This window comes from Artemia sp. Qi Xiang Cuo, chromosome 7 (genome assembly GCF_049724085.1).
Source record: "Artemia sp. Qi Xiang Cuo chromosome 7, ASM4972408v1, whole genome shotgun sequence".
In the NCBI taxonomy this organism is placed as follows: Eukaryota; Metazoa; Arthropoda; class Branchiopoda; order Anostraca; family Artemiidae; genus Artemia; species Artemia sp. Qi Xiang Cuo.
In genome coordinates this window covers 79384969-79400719 of record NC_142800.1, presented here as the reverse complement: position 1 = coordinate 79400719, position 15751 = coordinate 79384969, and the positions used below count along the sequence as shown (strand labels likewise).

General features: G+C 36.0%; 1 protein-coding gene across 1 annotated transcript; it reads left to right on the top strand.

Annotated features, from left to right (window-relative positions):
* The first annotated feature begins 251 nt into the window (after window positions 1–251).
* Window positions 252–12540, top strand: LOC148950733 (uncharacterized). Its single transcript, XM_089092610.1, has 2 exons — window positions 252–321; window positions 11645–12540. The coding sequence occupies exons 1-2, from the start codon at window positions 269–271 to the stop codon at window positions 12426–12428; spliced, it is 837 nt and encodes a 278-aa protein (XP_088948736.1). The 5' UTR covers window positions 252–268; the 3' UTR covers window positions 12429–12540.
* Window positions 12541–15751: the final 3211 nt, after the last annotated feature.

Below are 15751 nucleotides of genomic sequence, written 5' to 3'. Positions count from 1 at the left end.
AGGAGGGGGCTGCGCCCCTCAAATACAGAATAATGTATGGTCATTCTAAGTTTTAATTATGTTCCTTACTCTTAATTAAAAAAATTATTTAATCAAGAAAAAGGAATAAATATAAGAAATGAAATCTGTCGAACCGGTCAGTGAAAAATCCCCTAGACATGGCAAAAAGTACCGTTACTCTCTTTTGATAATTTATGTTCTGGTTTGGAGCAACCCGGTTAAGAAGCTGATAAATTCTGAATTTCTGTAATTCAGTCTCAGTTTAAAAATGAAACAGTTAATACTCCTTTTTATTGTGGCAGTTAGCCTACCTCTGGTCCGGTAAGAGAATGTTTTAAAGAGGGAGTGAAATAAATGTCAAATGTATTGATCCTTCAATATTTTAAGTCACAATGTAGAGATGGTAAAAAGTTTGTTTTCGTGAAAATCTCGATTATCCTTAAGCGAAACATTTACATGTTATTTAAGTTTCGTTACTGCTAATTATGATAATAATAATTACTTATTTATTACCTACTAAACAAAATTACTTAAAAATAGTTACAAAGAGTCAAACACAAGAATTGAAAAATCGAGGAAAATTGTAAAAATAACGGAATAAAGAAAGACAGTAAGCGAAAATAGAAAAATAAAAGGTACTACTCTATCTTATGCCCTTTTCATGACGAAATATTGCACGTTTCAAATTATTATTTCATTATATTGGACTACCAGAGTCATTTCTAGCTTCAATAGGTCGCACAAGTTTTAAGATCATATAACAAACACACCGGTGTCGACACAACCCCCAAAGGCCCGGGGACAGATGTTGCAAGTTAAGCCCTGGGGGCATATATGGTTCTTATGGAAGGGATGCTCGTATAAACTTCAGAGAGGGTTGATTCGAATGAAAATTGAAAGCTCTAGTTTACTTTTTAAGAGTCAAAAGAGATTAGAGGGCACCTAGCCCCCCCCCCCTCCACGCCTTTTTTCCCTCAAATCCATCCGATAAGAACCTTGATATAACCATTTTTTTTTAATAGTTCTAAGACCATACAACAAAAACTCCGGGGTCGACACAGCCCCCAAGGGCAGGCGTTGTAAGTTATCCCCTTGGAAAATCTATGGTTCTTTTGGAAGGGATATTCATAAAAAACTTCATAAAGGGCTCATTTGATTGGAAATTGAAAGTTCTAGTTTAGTTTTTTAGAGTCAAAAGAGATTAGTGGGTAACTAGCCCCCCACGCCCCTTTTTCCCCAAATGCATGCGATAAAAATTTTGAAATAGCCATTAACTTAAAAATTGTTCAAAATTCTGATAAAAAAAACTTAGGTGTCGACACAACCCCCCAGGGCCCGGCGGCACACGTTGTGAGTTATGCCCTGGGGCAATATATGGTTCTTATGAAAGGGATGCTCGTATAAAGTTCAAAGAGGGCTCATTTGATTGGAAATTGAAAGTTCGAGCTCAGTTTTTAATAGTCAAAAGATATCCGAGGGCAACTGCACCCCCACGCCCTCTTTTTCCAAACCCATCTGACGAAAATTTTGAGATAGACATTTTGTTAAAAATAATTCAAAGCTCGGATAAGAAAAACTCCTGTGTCAACGCAACCCCACTGGGCCCGGGGCACGCGTTGTAAGTATTCCTCTGGGGGTATATATGGTCTTATGGAAGGTGTGCTTGTATAAACTTCGGAGAGGGCTCATTTGATTGGAAATTGAAACCTCTAGTTCACTTTTAAAGAGTCGAAAGATATCGGAGGACAACTACCCCCCCCATGCCTTTTTCCCTCAAACCCATCCGATAGGAACTTGGAGATAGCTATTTTTTTTAAATGGTTCTAACATTATATAATGAAAACGCCGGGATCGAAACAACCCCCCAGGGCCCTGAGGCAGGCGTTGTAAGTAATGCTCTGGGAGCATATATTGTTCTTATGGAAGGGATGCTCGTATAAACTTCGGAGAGGGCTCATTAGATTGGAAATTGAAAGCTCTTGTTCACTTTTTAAGAGTCAAAAGAAATCGGAGGGCAACTAGCCCCCCGTCGCCACGCCCTATTTTCCTCAAACCCATCCGGTAGGAACTTTGAGAGAACCAGTTTTTTTTTTCAAAATGGTTTAAAAATCATATTACAAAAACTCCGGGGTCAACACAATCCTTCAGATCCAGGGGAAGGCGTTGTAAGTGATGCCTGGGAGGCATATACGGCTGTTGTGGAAAGGATGCTCGTATAAACTTCAGAGAGGGCTCATTTGATTGGAAATTGAAAGTTCTAGTTCAGTTTTCAAGAGTCGAAAGAGATCAGAGGGCAACTATCCCCCCCACACCCCTTTTCCCCCATATGCATCCGATAAAAATTTTCAGTAGCCATTTTGTTAAAAAAAAGTTTAAAGGTCAGATAAAAAAAACTCCGATGTTGACACAACCACCCAGGGCCCGGGGATAGGCGTTGCAAGTTATGCCCTGCGGGCATAAATGCTTCTTATAGAAGGGAAGCTCGTATAAACTTCAGAGAGGGCTGATTTGATTGGAAATTGAAAGTTCTAGTTTAATTTTTAAGAGTCAAAAGAGATCGGAGGGCCCCTAGCCCCCCACACCCTTTTTTCCCCAAACCTATCCGATACAAATTTTGAGATAGCCAGTTTTTTTTTTAATAGTTTAAAGGTCAGATAACAAAAAATCCGGTGTCGACACAACCCCCCAGGGCCCGGAGGGCAGGCATTGTAAGCTATGTCCTGGGGCCGTATATGGTTCTTATGAAAGAGATGCTCGTATAAACTTCAGAGAGGGCTCATTTGAATTAAAATTAGAAGTTCTAGTTCACCTTTCTCTGAGTAAAACAAGATCGAAGGGCAACTAGCCCCTCCCGCCCTCCACGCCTTTGGTTTTATTGGATGAATAAACCCGTCAGATAAAAATTTGAGGTGAAAATTTTGTTGAAAATTGTTCAAACATCAGTTATTAAAACTCCGGGGTCAACACAACTCCCCAGGGTCCAGGGACAGGCGTTGTAGGTATTAGAACGGGGGTTTATATGGTTCTTATAGAAGGGATGCTCGTATAAGCTTCAGAGAGGGCTCATTTTATTGAAAATAGAAAGTTCTAGTTCACTTTTAAAAAGGCAAAAGAGACCTAAGGGCAATTAGCCCCTCCCCCTCCTATGCCCTTTTTACCAAAAGCCTCCGAGCAAAAATTTTGAGATAGCTATTTTGTTAAAAATATATCAAACATCAGATAATAGAAACTCTGAGGTTGAAACAAACCCATTTTCTCGCTTTGATATTGTTACTTTGATACCAGTTTTGATACTTTGATGAACATTTGATTTTTAAAAAAGTTTGATTTAGAAATAAGGAATTTTAAAACTGAAACTTTTTGAAACTTTTTGCAATCAAAAACGAACAAAAGTTAATTAAAAAAAATATAACTTTAAAAGACTTCAGTATTAAAAGACAGCAAATTATCTGCGGTTAGAAGACAAACGAAAATGAGAATCCATATATAGAATCCTGCAGCGTGACGAGTGCCAAGGTCAGGCGGCTGGCAATCGCAAAAATATTTGTATTTATTTTAACAAGAGTCTAAAATCCCAATTTCTAAAATATTGCATATTTTCACAGTGGCGGATCCAGGGGCAAGGGGGCGCGCGCCCCCTAACGTCGTCTAAAGTAGTGTAATTCACTTAATCAACACAAGTTTGCGTTAATTAAACTTGCTCCTAACGCAAGTTTATTAGATCAACTTATTTCGCCCCCCTCCCCCTAAAAAAATCCTGGATCCACCCTTGTATTTTCACATGCTAATTGCTTTTTATTAGTTTAAATCAATGCGTTTTACCTATTTAGAATTAGAATGAATGCTACATTTTTTATTTTTGCATATGTTTTATTGTCAAATATTTCTTTTTATGAGATTTGGTTTCACCTAACAATGGTCGTTCTTCACTTGTAGCATTCATTTCATATCTTTATTATTCAGCGTTGTAACTATAAGCTGTTTGATCCAAGGCTCTCTTAAATGTGAGAGTGGTTTGTATTCCCTCCTTCAAACCCCATTATTCTATATTTAAGTTTAATATCCACGTGGCAATGCTTCGGGAATGATAATCATCCCTGAAAAAGTACACCCCTTCAAATTTTTATTAGCTGCGAGATTTGAAACATCAAAATAAATTATAGGGTTAGCATTTCCATGTCCACGGTTTTTATACGGTCCAATTTTTTTTAAGGGCTAATTTATGGTTGCAGCAGTTGCTGCATAGGGTGTATGCCCGGTGACCAAAATGTTTCTTATCTTTTGCTGTTTTGGTAACTTATGTTTTTTTGCCGCTTTGACAACTACCCCCCCCCCCGGTTTGTATGGTCCTGATAAAAGACGTATCTCATGGCTAAAAACATCAAAATGAGAGCATTTTTGGAAGAAGTGAAGTTAATAATTTTGAATATTTTTGAAAATAATTCAAATTGTGTCTGCAACTTCTCAAAGATAACGCTGATAATATACACTTCGCGACTCTTATCTATATATTTGAAAAAAACTACGTTTTCTAAAGAGTTAAAGAGGCTGAGTTACAAGGTCGAACCTTAAAACTTACAGGTATTAGGAGGCACAGTTGGCGGCTGGGTGCCCCCCAAACCCCCCGATTTTGTAGCATTTAAATAAAAAAAAAAAGTTTTTTAAAATGTAAGTAAGGAGCATTATTAAAACTTAAAACAAACAGAAATTATTCCGCATATGAAAGGGGCTGTGCCCTCCTCAACGCCTCGCTCTTTACGCTAAAGTTTGACTTTCTCACAACTCTTTTTTTAAACAATAAAAACTTTAGCGTAAAGAGCGAGGCGTTGAGGAGGGCACAGCCTCTTTCATATACGGAATAATTTCTGTTCGTTTTAAGATTTAATGCCCGATCAGACAACGTTAAAGGGGGGTTGTGGTGGGAAAAATTAACATGGGCTAATATAGGAAAACGAGGTTTTTCGTAAATGTAAATTCGGGGGATAATATTTTCGGTCTGAAAATATCAAAAGGCCCTAACAGGTTGAATTCTGCTTCGAATGAGTCCTCATTCAACCGGATCCGTTGCCAACTGTGGCCTGTAGGCGTGGCTAAAAAAAAAAAAGAAATGATGAATTTTAAGTGGCTACATTTGGTTTTTTGAAAACAGGGAAGGAGTGATCGGATTGAGCTGAAATTTCGAGGATAAGCTCCCGGGCCCTAAGAAAACTTAACCTCTAAATTTCAGCCCAATCGGACAACGTTAAAGGGGGGCTGTTGTGGGAGGGTCCAAACTTCCGGCCCAGTTTACCCCATGAAGATAAAGTCGGAGGAGGATGAAATTTTGCACGTTTCTTAGTTTGAGGTTGGGCTACAAAATGCAATTACCGCCGTCTCTCTGCGACCTCTAGGACCTGAAATCACTTAACATTGTGGTGGGTCGCCTCTTTATAGAGGCATAAGTGTACCTCCTTGATAATAATTTTAGACATGATCGCGGGGCCAATTTTAAGAGAGGTGCGAAGTCAAACCCGTATTTAACGCTCTGCTTTGATAAAAATTCATGTTGACTTTTTTGGTTCCATCGGCTAAGTTAGACGAAGATCTTCTTGTAAGGCTTATTGTTTATATTTAAGAAAATTAAAATAAATGAAAATTAATTTAAAAGACTATGTTGTTATTATGAAAGTAAAGAACGGAGTTGAAGCTTAAAACAAACAAAAATTGTTGCTTCGCAGTTTATTCAATATATATCTGGAAAACCAGCTCAAACAAACTGCCTCCCCATATTTTCCTATATTTGTGGAATTTTGAAAAACTAGCGCTTTTTCAGAAACCAGTGCTAGAGTTGTTTGGATAATTAAACTTTTATACTAAAAGTTATCGAAATCAGGAATAGTGAAAGACTGTCAAGGGCATTATGAATAATTTTCATTATTATCCGCAGGCTAGTTAAGGACCTATCTCGTTCAAAGAGATCATCCTGCTGGGTGGGTTCTTTGCTTTAAGTATAGGTTTAATTTTTAGGCTTCTGCAAATAGCCTCTAGGGATATATAATGGTTCAGTTTAATTCAGCTAATTTTGTTGATAGCCTATAGGTTGTTTAAACTAAGAACCAATAATTTTTGTACTTTTTTAAGTTTTAACCTCACTCTTATTTTTCATCAGAAAAAATTAAGCTTTTAAAAATCAGTTGATCTGAAGGGGAAATTTTCTCAATATCGCATCAATTTTTTGGAATCTTTTTCTTGTTTTTGATAATGATATGCAGCTTTTCTTACAAATTAAATAGCTTGAAACAATAATTAAAATATTCTAACACTAATAACTTTTTGAGGTATATTAGAAATTGATCATATTGAACAACAATATGATTGGCTGACGGAAATACGTAACAGATATAAACCAACGAAATTAAAGCGAACTTTTTGACATTAAATTCTAAGAAAACAATCCGTATCTGGAGCCACTCTTTACTTACAGCTTATATCCATGAGGGATTAGACTCAATAGCATATTGATTACTGATTAGTAAACTAAAATATTTAGATACTTCGTATTTCCCATATATTTTTTTTTTTTGTAACTCCACAAAGTTCCAGTATGAGCTGCATTGCTTCCAGATTTGAGCTCTACAAATGTGTTTGGTTAGTATATTTATCTCTTCAGAAATGAGGAATAACATGATTTAACATAACGTTATACCATGGAATCACAGGCAGCGCAATAGCGCTGTCTAAGAAAGAACAATGTTGGCACAATGTATTATTTTTTTCTCCATACCCGGGCACTTCGTTTCGAAGGAGTTGTCATAGAAACTTCGAAAAGGACTCATTCGATTGGACATTGGAGTGGCTAGTGCCCTTTTCAAAAGTCGAAAGTGATTGGAGGGCAATTACCCCCCCCCCTCCACGCCCATCATTCTCCCAAACACATCCAATCAAAATTTTGCGATAGCCATTTTGTTCAGCGTAGATGATTTCCAGATAGAAATTATGTTTTTGAGGAGGACACTCCCCTACAGCCCTCAGGGCAAGGGTTGTAATTTATGTTCTGGGGGCATAACTGCGTAGTTTGGGGCATAACTTTGTTCAGCGTAGTTGATTTCCAGATAGAAAATATGTTTTTGAGGAGGTCACTCCCCCACAACCCTCGGGGCAAGGGTTGTAAGTTATGCCCTAGGGGCATATAAGGTTTTAATAGAACGCGTTGTCGTAGAAACTTCAAAACGGGCTCATTCGATTGGAAATTGAAATAGCTAGTGCCCTTTTTATTAGTCAAAAGGGATTCGGAGGCAACTAACACCCCTTCCACGCCCATCATTTCCCCAAACACATCCAATAAAAATTTTGAATTACCATAATATGGGGGAATCTCGGATATTGACGAATTCATCGAAAAATTGAAGGGCTCATTCGATTGGAAATTGAAATGGCTAGTGCCCTTTTTCTTAGTCAAAAGTGATTGGGAGGCAACTAACACCCCTTCCACGCCCACCATTTCCCCAAACACATCCAATAAAAATTTTGAATTAGCCAATATGTCCCACGACCTTCAAAGTTCAGGAAATTATACCTTTGAGCAGGATACTCCCCCCACAGTCTTCAGGGCAATGGTTATAAGTTATGCCGTGGGGGCATATAAGGTTTTTATTAAAATCTTTGACGTACAAACTTGAAAAAGGACTTGAACGATGTTGGCACAATGTATTATTTTTTTCAAACCGGGCACTTCGTATCGAAGGAGTTGTCGTAGAAACTTCAAAAAGGGCTCATTCGATTGGCTCATTCGATTAGAAATTGGAGTGGCTAGTGCCCTTTTTAATAGTTGAAAGTGATTGGAGGGAAACTAACCCCCCCCCCCACGCCCATTATTCCCACAAACACATCCAATCAAAATTTTGAGATAGCCATTTTGTTCAGCGCAGTTGATTTCCAGATAGAAATATGTTTTTGAGGAGGACACTCCCCCACAACCCTCGGGGCAAGGGTTTTAAGTTATGCCCTGAGGGCATATGAGAACGATGTTGGCACAATGTATTATTTATTATATTTTTCCTTTAGAGCAGGGCACTTCGTATCGAAGAAGTTGTCGTAGAAACTTCGAAAAGGCCTCATTCAATTGGAAATTAGAGTGGCTTGTGCCCTTTTTAATAGTCGAAAGCAATTGGAAGGCAACTAACACCTCTTCCACGCCCACAATTTCCCCAAACACATCCAATGAAAATTTTGAGATAGCCATTTTGTTCCAAGCAGTTTAAATTTCAGGAAATTATACCTTTGAGCAGGACACTCCCCCCACAGTCTTCAGGGCAAGGGTTATAAGTTATACCCTGGGGGCATATAAGTTTTTATTGAAATCATTGTCGTAGAAACTTGAAAAAGAGCTCAATCGGTTGGAAATTCGAAGGTCTAGTGCCCTTTTAATAGTCGAAAGTGAATTGAGGGCAACTAACACCCCTCTCTCGCCCACCTTTTCCCAAAATCATCCAATCAAAGTTTTTAGATAGCCAATTTGTTCAGCGTTGTTGATTTCCAGATAGAAATTACGTTTTTGAGGAGGACACTCCCCCAGAGCCCTCAGGGCAAGGGTTGTAAGTTATTCCCTGGGGGTATATAAGGTTTTTATAAAACGTGTTGTCATAGAAACTTGAAAAAGAGCTTATTCGATTGGAAATTTGAAGGTCTAGTGCCCTTTTTAATAGTCAAAAGTGATTGGAAGGCAACAAGCACCCTTTCCACGCCCAGCCTTTCCCCAAGCATATCCAATCAAATTTTGAGATACCCATTTTGTACCACGCAGTTTAAAGTTTAGGAAATTATACCCTTGAGCAGGACACTTCCCCTACAGTCTTCCGGGCAAGGGTTATAATTTTTGCCCTGGGGGCATATAAGGTTTTTACTGAAATCTTTGTCGTAGAGACTTGAAAAAGGGCTCATTCGATTGGAAATTCAAAGGGTCAGTGCCCTTTTTAATAGTCGAAAGTGATTTGAGGGCAACTAACCCCCCTCTCACGCCCACCTTTTCTCCAAACACATCCAATCAAAATTTTTATATAGCCCTTTTTGAAAATTGAAAGGGCTAGTGCCCTTTTAATAGTCGAAAGTGATTGAAGGGCAACTAACCCCCCTCTCACGCCCGCCATTTCCCCAAACATATCCAATCAGAATTTTGAGATATCCATTTTGTTCAACGTTGTCGGAAGTTCTAGAAATTAGGTTTTTTTGGATGATAATCCCCTCAGAGGTTTACATAGAAAGTTGTGTCTTACGCCCACCATTTGCCCAAACACAATCAATCAAAATTTTGAGATAGCCATTTTCTTAAACGTAGTTGAAAATTCTGGAAATTAGGTCTTTGAGGATAACAACGCCCCCCCCACCCCCTAGCCCTTATGGCAAGGGTTGTAAGTTATGACCCGGGGGCATATAAGGTTTTTATTGAAAGTGTTGTCGTAGAATCTTCAAAAGGCCTCATTCGATTGGGAATTGAAAGGGCTAGTGCCTTTTTTATTAGCTGAAAGTGATTAGAAAGCAACTAACGCCCCTCTTACGCCCACCATTTCCCCAAACATACTCAATAAAATTGGAGAAAGTCGTTTTGTTTAACCTTGTTGAAAGTTCTGGAAATTAGATCTTTGAGGATGACAGCACCCTCATAGCCTTCAGGGCAAGGGTTGTAATTTATGCCCTTGGGGCATATAAGGTGTTTATAGAAGCGTTGTCGTAGAAACTCAAAGTGGGCTCATTGGTTTGGAAATTGAGAGGGATAGTGCCCTTTTTGATAGTCGAAAGTTATTGGAAGGCTTGATATTTTTATAGTAAAGATGGATGTGGGTACAGTGTATTATTATTTTTTTCTTTTTTTTGTTTAGACCAGGGAACTTCCTATCGAAGGACTTCGTATCGATTGAAAGTAGAAAGGGCTAATGCCCTTTTTAATTGTCGAAAATGATTGGAGGGCAACTAGTCCCCTCCCACGCCCACCCTCCCATTTCCCCATTATGTTTAAAATTAAATGTTTCCTTAAGATTAAATCGAAATGTACTGTGTTAATACTAATTCCCAATAAGGCATCTCATTATGTTCAAACTTTCGTGACTACTTCTGCTCTTAAAATTTAAACAAATCAAAATAGCTTAAGTGTATCCAAGCTGTCAAAGAAAGTAAACATATTTTTTTTGCGAATGGTATCAAGTTTTCTATTTCAGGTCAAATAGAGGAGGTATAAAATTAAATTAAACACTACTATTTGTGTCCAGATTTTTAAAAGGGTGTATGTTATTAAAAATTGCTGAAATTTTTTTTTCAGCATACAAATAGCAGGCTAAACTATAAAGTCTTGAGAAAACGAAAAGATTTAAAGAATTATTTTCTTTTTCCCAGAAAAAACTATGTCAATATAAAACGAACAGAAATTAATTAAAAAAAAACTTTTTCCACAAAATAAGTTTTTCAGAGAAAAGCAAAGAACTCCGCTAAACCAAATATGAGCAAAAATAAAATAAAATAATCTACCAAGCGTGAAACTACCACAAACCAGTATCGATAAATAAATGAAACCAAAAACGAACAGAAATTATTATAAATAACCGAGTCAAACTCAAAACGAGCAGAATTTATCATGAGTAATGCTCAAAACCCCTATGCTTTCCCAAGGCTAGAACATAATTTGCACTTTACTGAAAAAAAATACTAAAGAATGTGCATTGTCAGTTTAATATACATATACTGATATTTAGTAATCAAAATGTCAATATTATTTGATTTATTAAAGTTATAAAAGTAAAAACATTTATATTTTTTCAGTAAAGTGCAAATTATGTTCTTGTGCTTATTATGTAAGTGCAAATTATGCTCCTAAATTTTGGACCCTGCAAATATGGTGCAAACCAATAAATAACAAGCCAAGTATTTGATAAATTTCAAACCTATGCCAGATCATTATTTATTGTTATATCTTGATCACAGATAAAAAAAAATGATTACTCGTAAGAAATCTTGTGATTCAATCTGTTCAAACTTTTGCTGGCCTAAATTTTCGCACTTGAGAACCAATCAGACGGAATTCGTCTTTTCCTTCTTTTCACTGGCTTAGATTTTCACACGGGAGGTTTTAAAACCAATTAGGGTTGCAAAAGAAGAGGTTAATTTTCTCTCCATAAATGAAAGAAGATGCAACATGATTACCTTACGAAAATAAACCGCAGGTGAAAATCAAATTAATTAAAACATACTTTTTACTACAGAATTATAAATGAAAACGATCTTCATTTTTCTTTTTTGGTCTGCTCTTTACTTACCGTGTACTACCACAAGGGTTTAATTCAATAGGACGTGGAACAACGGCTAATAAATAAAAATAGTTTGAGCCTCATTAATTTCATATATTCTGCCGATATTACTCTATTCTGTTTCCAAACTTGAGCTTCAAAAATATGGTGTAATTGTGTAAGTTCGAAAACAAAGGTATGCCACATTTTAAATCTGGAGCTGGTCATTATTTCTATCTTCAATTTGATGAAACCGTAAAATCATAACAACTTATATCTAACAACACTTCAGTTTCGCTAAAAAAGTGACTAAGGATATTTCAGCTTAATATTCTGCTACATTAGTTGTAGCATATATTCTTTTTCCCTTACTAAATCGTCTCTTTTTTTAGGCTTGTACCCCTCGATGAGCAAAATTCTGATATCAATGCTGAGGGCGAAGTCGCTGATGACAGCAAGATTGAAATAAATAAAAATGAATTGAATGAAATACCCGCTAATCCAGACACGTTAGAAGAAGTTACAGATAGAGATGATGATCCGGCTGTTCCGGTTGAAGGTGATGAATCTGGAGAAGATTCTATGTCTATAGAATCAGACTCCGTAAGTGAACCTGAAGATGAGGAAGATGTAGAAGGGAGAACCAAAAGAGCTGTTAACAGAAAAGCACAGCAGAATAAGAACCAACGACGAAAGCAGCAGCAGAAACGAATACCAAAACAGCCCGTAAGAAATCAAAAACGACCCAATAGAAACAAAAATAAGGTGGCAAAGGGATGCCCGAGAGAAGGTGATATAGAATTACCCAATGAAAACGATGTAAGTGAAATGCAAGGTGATCAGCCAGCTGAGCAAAGAACAAACGATAAAACAGATGCAATTGAAGATGCAGAGGGTCGAAGAGCAAACAAAAGAGGTCAACCAGCTAATAGAAATCGCAAAAACAAAAGGTGCACTCCCAATAAGTTAAGCAGAAAACAACAAATAAGAAGAGCGCAAATCAAGAACAATAAATTAAACAGAAAACAACAAGTAAGAAGAACACAAATCAAGAACAAACAGAGAAGGCAAGCCCAACTGAAAAGAGCACAAAACAAGAACAAGTTTAACAAGAAAGGAGCTAGACCAAGGGAAGGGGATATTCCTGTAGAAGATGTACCGGTCCAAGCAGCTTAACTTCGTGAACCTTGCAAAAGGGTTGGAAGTAAATAAACCTACTTTTCTTGCACAACGGTACAATTATCAAATTTTGTTACGTATTTAATATTATTAAATTATCAACTTTTTATATTATTTGTTCAAGTTTAGTGTGAAACTAGTTGATGATCAAAAGATGTTAGATTTATGTTGCAAGACGCACTGTGAATGTCTTGCGGCTGAAGACGGCGATCTCTTGCTAAGTATTATAATTGGAATTTAGTCAAATTTACTTCTTCATCCTTAAAGTGGCCTTTCCCTCTATAGTTCTCTATTTAAATCGGGTGAATTTTTTCTGTTATAATTTTGAATGATCCAACAACAACAAATAACATCTAATAATCTTTAAAATTAATTTAAGGCACAAACTACCATCCGGGAAGTTATAACGTATAGACTTCGGGATGATATTTTGTGTTGAACTATTCAAGAATAGTTGAATATGAATTTGGAGAATTTAGAATTTAGCAATGTATACGGTAGACGAAGATATTTTTGGAAAACAGTTTTTGAAGTAGATCAGCATCACAACAGAAAGATTATCTAATAATTTTAATAAACAGATAGTAATAATAGACAGATAAAGACAACCTAATAATCAATAGAAATAATTTAAGGCAGAAACTACCTTCCGAGAAAGTTTTAACGTGTAGACTTCAGGATGAGATTTTTTGAGGAACTATCCAAGAATCGTTTTATGTGAATCTGGAAAATTTAGAATTTCGCAATGGAGATGGTGGACAGAATTATTTTAGGAAAATAGTTTGCAAAGTATCGAAAGATGTCTGAAGGGAAGAGAGTTGGAAACACAGCGGGTAATATTAGAGAAAACAGTTTAAAATTGGTAGGTAAAAGAGATAAGGGCTTGTAAATAAAGCCTCTGAGTGATTGATCTTACAAGAATAAGAGGAAAGTAACGTAGGTAGAGAGGACATTGAAGTATGGATTAAGAAGATATGAAAGGGAGGGGACAAAGATAAAATTACCAAGGGTGTAGAAGATGAGGCTAGATGGCATAACAATTGATATGGTACTGGCATGTTAAGAAATTGAGGGAGGGGTTAAAGACACTGATAAAAGGACTAAAAAAAATAGGCTAAGGTGCTGAGAGCAAGGTAAATGACTTTATGAAAAATGATGGTTGCAAAGTTATAGGTAAATTACTGAAGATTATTAATACGATTTTAGAAGAGGGGGAAGTATTTAGTAATTTTAGGATAAATTTGGTTAAACACTTTTACTTCAAAGGGGATAAGTGTAGTAATTACAGAGCTAATAGCTTGATTTCTCGTGGAAGCGAATTACTTAGGATGATTATACTGATTAGACTAAGAGATAATGTAGATATCAGATAAGCAAATTAAACTGATTAGTACTATGTACGAAAACACTATTATTACGATTAATGTGGGAAGTTAGGTTAGCAGTTGACTCGGTGTGGAATAAGGAGTTAAATAGGTCTGTGTGCTGTGTCCGTTTACGTGGATTATTTTTGATGCACGTTGTCCTAAGGAATACAACGAAGGCTATGAGAGAAAATGGTATAAAAGGGTGAGGTAAAACTCTTTTAAACTTGGGTTTTGTACGTAATTAGTTAGTAAATGCTTAGTAACTGAATGAGCATTTGGGGGATACAGGAATAAATTTGAAAGTTGGTAATAAGTTAACGTTAATTAAAGAAAACTGAAGGAAACTGGAAAAATTGAAGGACATTAAAGGACTTGGATTTAAACGGAATTTGAACCACTGTGTGGGGGGGGTGTATAAAGAATAGAGCTTTGAAAAAACTGGGATGGTGGATGATTATGTGCAGCTTCAGGTTGATTGGTGCTGCACTGAGTTGCTAGAGTTTTAGTAGTAGCAGCAACTATTTAGGACAACTGTTTTAAAAACTATATTTAACTTTAATGATATTTCGACATCGGAATGTTTCACCATAAAAATATTTTGCCATAATATCGATGTTTAATATTAGTAATAATACTAACAGTTCTGACAATAATTCAATATCAATAAAAGTAATATTTACCAGAATAACAATATTGAATAATATTTCACCTGCACTGGGATAGTACATGATTTAACTCTACTTTTTAATCTAAGTTAAAATCTTATTACTTAGTTGGTTTAACAACAGGACTTTGAAGAACTAGTTTTACTCAGTAATTCATAGAAATTTTTCCGACATCCAAAAATAGAGCATTTATGATTTCTTGTAAAAACTTCACTTCTAAAAACATGCCCACGTATAATATAGTTAAAATTAGCACTTCGTATAATCCATTGAGTGTACGCTTCATGACTTAAAATATTGTTTTCCTTTTTTAAAAATAAGAACCGTATTATAAATTCAAATGTTAGAGAAACATTGATTTTAACAAACTTAATAAATAGTGTTTTATCTTTCCTTTAGCTATGGATATACCAAGAGAAAATCCCAATATGTAAATAGTCGTTTCTTAACCGTATTAATCAAAAAAACTTTTTGCACAAAATAAGTTTTTCAAAAAAAGTAAAGAACTCCATTAAACCAAAAATGAACAAAAGTAGAATCAAATAATCTACCAAGCATACAACAACCACAAATCAGTATCAATAAATAAATGAAACCCAAAACAAACAGAAACTAAAATAAGTCAAACTCAAAACGAATAGAAATTAATCTGAGTAGGGTTTTAAGCCCTATGCTTTCTAAAAGCCAGAATATAATTTAGACTTTACTGAAAAAAAACCAAATGAATTTACTGAAAAAATGTGCATTTTCAGTTTAATATACATATGCTGATATTTATTCATTGAAATCATAATGAATTTTTGTTTTCTTAATTTTATAAGTGAAAACATGTAAAAAAATTTAAAAAGGGCACTCGCCATTTCAATTTCCAATCGAATGAGCCCCTTTTGAAGTTCCTACGACAACGCTTTTTATGAAAACCTTATATGCCCCAGGGTATAACTTATAACTCTTGCCCTGATGGCTGTGGGGTTGTCATCCTCAAAGACCGGATTTTCAGGACCTTCAACTACTTTGAACAAAAGTAGCTGCCTATGATATACAAATACATACCGTATACTATCATTATATGTGAGCAATAATTGTGTATGTATATATATTTATTCTGTTTCTTGACAACGACTCCATATTTATTCAGCAAAATTGGTATCTTGGGAAATTTTTTCATAAAAAAATTATTTAGATGGGTTAGAAGTCTGAGAAAAATGGTTAAGAGCCTTAATTTTTGTTTTTGCAAATGACGTCATGAAGTAAAAACTACAACGACGTTATACACGTAAAAAATTAC